General features: G+C 41.0%; 1 protein-coding gene across 1 annotated transcript in view; it reads left to right on the top strand.

Annotated features, from left to right (window-relative positions):
• Nucleotides 1-7,734, top strand: part of MICALCL (MICAL C-terminal like) — a 51,636-nt gene that overhangs the window by 11,597 nt on the left and 32,305 nt on the right. Inside the window, exon 3 of the mRNA XM_006885589.1 lies at nt 3,965-4,080. Within this exon, the coding sequence (XP_006885651.1) occupies nt 3,965-4,080 (116 nt within the window). The remainder of the gene's footprint in view (nt 1-3,964; nt 4,081-7,734) is intronic.

Genomic DNA, 7,734 nt, shown 5'->3' with positions numbered 1-7,734 from the left:
TGTAGAGAAGCTGGGTTGAGTTGCACCATTTACCTTTTACTACACAATGGCATCAGGATTCCTTTGAGTATGGTTTCATTGACTTTAGATGATTGTCAGCAGTTATTACTTCAACTAGTATCTGTGTTCCTCCCTTCCTCTATCTCTTTCTGGCTCTCCACATACATATATTTAGACTACTTTCTATTGCCTCACATGTCACTGAGACTGTGTAATTATTTTTTTCTCTCTGAATTTAATTTTAAGTACTCCCTATTTTGTTGATTGCCCCCTTCTGAAATATTTAACCTACTCTTAAGTTGATCCAGTACTTTTTTTTTTTAAATTTCAGTTTCTGTAATTTTTATCTTGATAATTTTAATTTATTTTACATATATTCTATTGTCTCTTTATTCTTATTTTTTTACATTTTTTAGCATATTTTATAGAGCTATTTTTTAAGTCTCAAGGAACTCTACTGGCCTAGTGGTATGAAGCTGTAATGTTGCCCCTAAGGCATGTGGTTCGAATCCACCAGCTGCTCAGCAGCAGAAAGGTGGACAGTCTCCTCCTATGTAATTTAAAGCCTTTGAAAACCTGTTGGAGGGTCAGCTGTGAGTCAACCCCAACTTAATAGCACAAAGAACAACATTTTTAAATCTTTGAAAATAAATTAAAAAAGCTTTGCTTGCTAATCTGGGTCTCTTTTTATTGACTGATCCTTCTCTTAATTACCTCACTCTTTGTCTTGCTTTTATTTTTCCCAGCCAGGCATAAAGACACAAGTAATTGTTTCTTGACTGCTAGACTGTGAGCTTTACATCCTAGCGTACCTAGATTTTTTGTCTCCATTTCAGCAATGTTAACAGGATGGCAAAGAGCATTTGGTAGTCACTAAAGTAACTTGCAAGTTAACTTGTTCATTTCAGTGCTTGCTTTTACATTTTATTCAGATGAGTCTAGAATAACTTCCACTCTGAATTTCATTTGTCCTTACTTCTCTGGTGCCTTATAGAGAGTTGTACTATTAAGTCAAAAGCTGCGTGCTGGTGGTTGAAATCCACTAGCAGCTACTTCAGAAGATGAGCCGTCTCCTCTTTGCAGTTAATAAGCTCGGAAACCCACTGGAGGATCAACTATGAGTCAGTTCTGACTTGATGGCAAGGAATTTCTTTTTGGAGGTGTACTGAACTGTGATTCTTCTTTGATAACTTTCAGTGCTACCATTATTTAGTTTTCATGGAATAAAACATGGACAAACCCTATAAAGGCTTTGGAGAATTAGTCATATAGTTGCACTGGAAGTTATTTGTCACACATAGTGGAGTCTCCCTTTATTGGATGTATCATTTACTCTTAAGATCTAATCTCAAGGGGACTCCTATACAAATTTCTAGATTTCTTTATCTGCGCAGATCCTTCGCCTTCAGTGCTCTGCCCATAAAATTCCATCTGCTTCCTCAAATATTGAACTCTGTCATCTTCACCCAGTGAATGTGTTTGGTCTGACTGAGTTGTCCCCACTTCACTGTTGTGATCTGGAAATGGCCCCAGGGCAGAAAGCCGGGATGACTGTAGTACTCACCTCCTGTGGCTCTGTCCTTTCCTCTGTCACAGCTCTGCACTGCCTGTTGTACAGTGACTGCAAACAGCTGCTTCATGTATTTTGTCCAAATTTTTAGTTCTTTGCTTTGAGAGATAAAATTCCAATATCAGCCACGCCAGCATGACCACACTGGAAGAACACTGTTATATCTTTTAAATTTTGCAAATGAAAAGTGAATCACAGCTTATGGTTTCAAGATGGAGTGGGTAAAGGGGAATAAACTCAGAGACAGCTGTTTTAACATCTTTCTTGAGTGACATTTAAGGACTACGTTACATTTGGGAACATTTTCTCCTATTTTGGAATGCAACTCAGTGTCAGTGTTAGCTTGATTCTTGAGCTCATTAGGGAAAAGTCTCTAAATTCTTTTACTTAGTCTATAAAATGGAGATTAATTATAAAATGAGAAAAGGAAAAGGCTGCAATATTGTTCATTTAGCTCAGGGCTGCCAATGAAGATAATGATGATCATGACAGCAGCGTTTATTATAACCTGCAGTAGACCAGGCCCTTGGCACTTGACTTTGATGATCTTCATTCTTCTACAGCAGTTCTGGAAATTAGAAGTCATGATTCTCCAGAAATTCAGGAGGTGAAGTTAGTCCTCCAAGCTCACACAACCAAGAAATAAGCATTCAATTATTGGATCTTACCAGTTGTCATCAAATCCATTCTGACACAGAGTCATCCCTTACATATTAGGGTTGAACATGCTCTGTAGAGTTTTTGGTGGCTGAGGCTTTTGGAAGTAAATCATCTTTTTTGGTGGTTGTTGTTGTTGTTGTTGTTTTGTTTGGTTTGGTTTGGTTTTTTTTTTAGCTATGAGCTTCTGAGTAGACTTGAACCCACCAACCTTTCAGTTAGCAGCTGAGCATACTAACTGCACCACCCAGGGGTATTCAGTAACTATATCATGCAGTAATAATTTAGAGAGTGGAGCTGGCAAACACTCTCGGCCCACCCCTCCCCAGACCTCCTCACATTATCATGCTGTTCTCTGGTCCTGTCTTTACCTGAGCTTTCCCATCTGGCAAATTAAAGTGGAAAACAGTTAGCTCCCTCCCTAGAGAGGCTGTGTTATTACATAGATGTCTTTCATTATTTTGCTTTGAATAACAGCATATGTAAATGAGCTCCTGGAGGTTAAAATTACCCTTATTTTTAAAAACTTGGCCTCTCCCACTTGGGTGCTTAGTTGAAAATTATAGGGAGGCACAAACAGGCTGGAGAGAAGGTTAGAATTGCTTCTTCTAAAAAAAAAAAAAAAAGAATTGCTTCTTCTGGCCTGCTCCACCATCCATCGCATATCTCCATTCAGATATAAGCTGCCTTGGCAGAGGAAAGATTCCTGAGTTTCCTACACTGGCATCCTAGCCCATTCTGCTATTCAATGTCCAGAGTGGGTTAGTCCAGATATTAATCATCAACTCTGCATTGGGTTGATGTGTAGGGGCAGATGTTCTTGCTGAGATGAGTAAAAGCCTCCTGTGGCTGGTGGAAGACCTTGTCACTCCTGGCCGCCAGCCAGTGCGCACAGGTTCTGGTTGACATGGGCACTGTGCTCGCTGGACCACCCGCCTCTCCTGTTAGGAGGCTGGCTCCCCTGGTCTCCAGCTCTCCCCAGAGCCCTGCCTTGCTCAGCCACCCCTATCTTAAACTGCCGTTCCTGGCATTTGAATCATCACTTCGATGATGTGATAATATCTGCAAGTTGGGAAAATAAAAGTGGCATTTGTTTAGCTGTAATTAATGAAATATTTATGTTGCATGAGACTATGTGATAAAACCTTAGGCTTAAAGTCCTTTTGCTTCTGATTACATTTGGGATTTTTTTTTCCCTATGACCAGACATTCTGACGCCAGCTCCTTTACACTGAGCAGATGTCATGTAGTAAAAATGGGTGCCAGATGCTGTGAGCTGCAGAAGGGCGATTTGTTTAAGAGCTGGCTCCGACTTTTTTTTTTTTTTTGCATTCAATTACTCTGCAGAGTGAACCTTAACACAAGCATTTAGGTAACTCCGCTAACTTCAGACATGCATGTTAATAATAGATTTCATCTCTGAATGCATTCTAAGCAACACACCATATAAATGGTGTTTAAAGAATTAATTGATTTCTTCATAATACCTTGTCCCTTTTAAAAAAATTATGAAAAGAGAGCTGCAAAGCTCTTGGCAGGGACCCAGAAAAGTAATTAATGCAGAGAGCCAAATTTCCAGTCGCCCTTAGGTACTGCCTTCTCATGCTCATGGCAGGTGCAATGAGGGGTGGTGGGCAGCGAGGAGGAGGTGGGGGAGACGGGGATGGAGAGGCAGCTTTGGGTTGTGAAGTGGAGAATGTCCTAACAGTTCAGTGAGTCTTTCTCTTCCAATTCCAGGGCCCAGCCACATCCCCATTGGCGCACAGGGGGCAGAGGCTGTCTCCTCCCTCTCTTCTACCACCTCCTCCTCTGCAGATGAAGAATTCAATCCCCAGCCTTCCTTACGCTCAAAGGTAACAGCACTTGGCAAACCAGAGGTCCTTGGCTTGAGGGGCCCGTTTCCCATCCAGAACTCAGACCCAGTGTGGACTCCAGCCACAGTGATTTCATTAGGGGGATCACGTTTCCCTGCATCTAACAACAGCCCTTCTCGTTACCTGGAACACCCTCTGTCCTACTACTGCCCTCCCTCCCCAGACCCCCAAGAAGTATCTGGGCTTTTTCCCTTTCAGTTACAAGACTTGACTTTCTCAGATACTCAGGAAGGGGGGGGGGGAGGGAAACAATCCAAAAAAACAACTCAGTCATACTCTCTTGAAACCATTTGGTGACTACAGCTCTTTAAGTAGGTTCAATATGGAGTCCAACAAGCAAACCATTGAAAAAATTATCACAAGCAGATGTGAATTTCCCTCGGGGAAGGACAGCTTCATTTAAGAAGCACCAGAGGCAGATTGCATGGAAAATGTTATGTTTATTCTAATCAGAAATATTAAATGAGCCATGCAGTTGCATCTAGACACGGATACTTGGAGGATCTTGACTCTGGGGACGTCCCCAGACATGAGGACCATAATTCTCTTTGCTTAGTGATCATTCATGTTTTTTGGATAACATTTTAAATAACTCTCACTCTCATAACTATGACGGATGCCACACACACAGACGCATCCATCTCACAGCCAAGGTCCACTGATATTTTTCTCCACTAGGACTGAGGCTGAATGGCTGGACCTGAAACATTTTCCCAGGTGGACAGAGAAGTAGTTCACTGCTCTGACAGTGTTTATTTGCTGGATCCTTAATTGTCTGGGGAGGAACATATTTATTTACTTAGACTCAACTTTTCCGTGTCTGGCATTAGAGTGTTGGCATTGTCTTAAACCACTCAGGGATTCTGACTCTCCACAGTGCAGCGTGGATTGAGTCAGGAGGGGTTGGATGTGGTGTGGGTGGGTGGATGTGTGTGTGTTTTTATGAAAAAGAGATAATTTAAAACCAGGTATGAATGCAGAGGCAAATCCACAGAAATTAGTTCCTTTCGCTAGCTCTAAAATTGTGCAAACATCTGACATCCATCCTTTAAATAACTTTGCCATAATATCAGTTAAAAAATAGAAGACAAGCTTATTAATCTTTTACTTAACACATCATGGCACAACATAAAAATTACAATTGCACGTTCCCTGTTGTAACTGAGGAAAATTGGTCTATGATGTGCTCAGAGTCCTTTTTTAGTTCAGTTCTTTCTCTCCCTCTGGACCTTCTGGCAGAGGTGGTGCTGGAGCTGAGGGTGTGGAAGTCTTACTACAAATCAGTACTCCAGAAGCAGGACGCATGGACAGGGTCTAAGTCTGTAGCCACCAGCACTCATCACACCAGGTTAGGCCAGACTCACTGCTAGCTCACCTGGTGGTCAGCCTTGGTCCAAGGAAAAAGCACAGTGTTTTGGATTCAGACGTAGCAGGATAGAGCTGAGTTCAGAGAGCTGGCCCAGAAGGCCAAGAGATACTTCAGAGCCAGCCACGGCCACCTCAACAGGGAGAACCAAAGAATGGCAGGAGCCTCTAAAAGGGTGAGGAGCAGGATGTGAAAGGCAGTTGAGATGGCCTCCTTGGAACTGCTTTCCAAAGCTCTTTGCTCATTGAAAATAATCACACTAAAATCAGTGTCCATATTGTGAGCAGCAGCTGAACCGTGTCCTGTCCTGTGCCAGCCTCACTGCCTCCAATATGCTCGAGCCCACAGTTACAGTCAAGCGTATCATGCCATCTTGTTGAGGGTCTCTTCCTCTGACCCTCTACCCATCCAAGCATGATGTCTTTTGCAAGGGACTTATTCCTCCTGACAGCATCCTCCCAAAGGATGTGAAATTAAGTTCCGTCATCCTTCACTTCAATGAGCACTCTGGTTGCACTTCTCAAAGACAGGCTTGTTTGTTCTTTTGGAAGTTCATGGGAGATTCAGTACTCTTCTCCACTACCATAACTCAAAGGTATCAGTTCTTCTCTTGTCTTTATTCACTGCCCAACTTTCAGATACTGAGGAAGAACTTGAAAAGGCTGTGGGTCGGATCTGGCTCACTTTGGTCTTTAAGCAATACCATTCTTCTATAGCACTTAGGAAAGGTCCTTTCCAGTAGATTTTTCCCAATGAAACACATTTTTTTTAAACTTCTTCACTGCTGCTACAATAGGTGTTGATTGTGAATCCAAGTAAAATTAAGTAGTTGACACCTTAAATCTTTTCTCCATCTATCATCAATAGATTGCCAGTGGTGAGGATTTTCATTTTCTTAATGTTGAGAGGTAGCTCATAGAAGACTGTAGTCTTTGATCTGTCTTCTTCACTTTGTGCAAGCAAGGTTGTATCATCTGCAGAATGCAAGGTGTTGAGGAGACTTCCTCCAATCTAGAAGCCACATTCTTCTTCATATAGTCCAACTTCTCAAATTATTTCTTCTGCATAGAGACTGAATAGGGATGGAGAAAGGATACGACCCCAGTACGCACTTTTCCTGATGCTTTTCTCTTGTTCTGGTCAGACAACTGTTTCTTGGTCTTTGTTTATGTTTTACATGAGCACAATTAAGTGTTCTGAAATTCTTATGCTTCTCAATGTTATCTATAATTTGTTGTGATCCACATAGTCAAATGTGTGTATATAGTCAAAACACAAGTAAACAGCTTTCTAGTATTCTCTACTTTCAATGAAGATCCGTCTAACGTAACAGGGATATACTTTATTCCACAACTTCTTTAGGAATCCAGTTTGATTTTTTGAAGTTTTCTGTTGATGCACTGTTCCAGCCATTTTTAAAAATATTTTTCAGCAAGACTTTACTTACATATGATATTGTTTGATAACACCAACATTCTATTATCTTTTTTTTTCTTTGAATGAGAATAAATATGGATGTATTTCAGTCAGTTGCCCTGGTAGCTATCTTCCAAATTTCTTCACATACCCAGGGAACACATCCAGGACTGCATCTGGTGGCATAACTTAGTTGGTATTCCATAAATTTCTGGGGCCTTATCTTTGCCATTGCTTTTAGTGCATCTTGTACTTATTCATTCAGTATCATGGATTTTGGGAGTTTTTTTAATGATTGAAGTTGTCAACTATTCAATCTTACTTGGACCCACAATCAACACTCATGGTAGCTATAATCAAGAATTTAAAAAAATAAGTTGTACTGGGAAAAGGTTGGCTGAGAACGTGACAAATTTCCCTAAAGAAGATACCCAGGTTGCCAATAAACTCATGAGAAAATGTTCTAGTTCATTAGTGTTTGTTGTTATGTGTTGTCATGTTGACTGTTACCCCGTAGGAACCCTGTGAAAAATAGATTTGAACCTTGCCCTGTGTTATCCGCACAATCTCAGTCATTGTTACAGTCACTGTGTCAATCTAATTGAAGATCTTCCTCTCTTTCTCTGATATTCCACCTTTCCCAGCATGATTGTTTTCCCCAAGAACTGGTCTCTCCTGATAGCATGCTAGAGGAAATTTTATTATCCTTGCCTCTAAGGAGTACTTTGGAAGCACTTGGTAGTACATGATATTTTCTTTGCCAAAACCTCAATTCAAAGGCATCTTTTCCTCTTATGTCATCCTTATTATGAATACAGTGTGCAACTGTCAGATGCACAAGAAAGACCCTG

Source organism: Elephantulus edwardii, unplaced genomic scaffold (genome assembly GCF_000299155.1).
Source record: "Elephantulus edwardii isolate Elephantulus edwardi_28Jun2011 unplaced genomic scaffold, EleEdw1.0 scaffold00044, whole genome shotgun sequence".
Classification (NCBI taxonomy): domain Eukaryota; kingdom Metazoa; phylum Chordata; class Mammalia; order Macroscelidea; family Macroscelididae; genus Elephantulus; species Elephantulus edwardii.
Note: the sequence above shows the minus strand (reverse complement) of the source record. Positions and strands in the feature narration are given on the sequence as shown.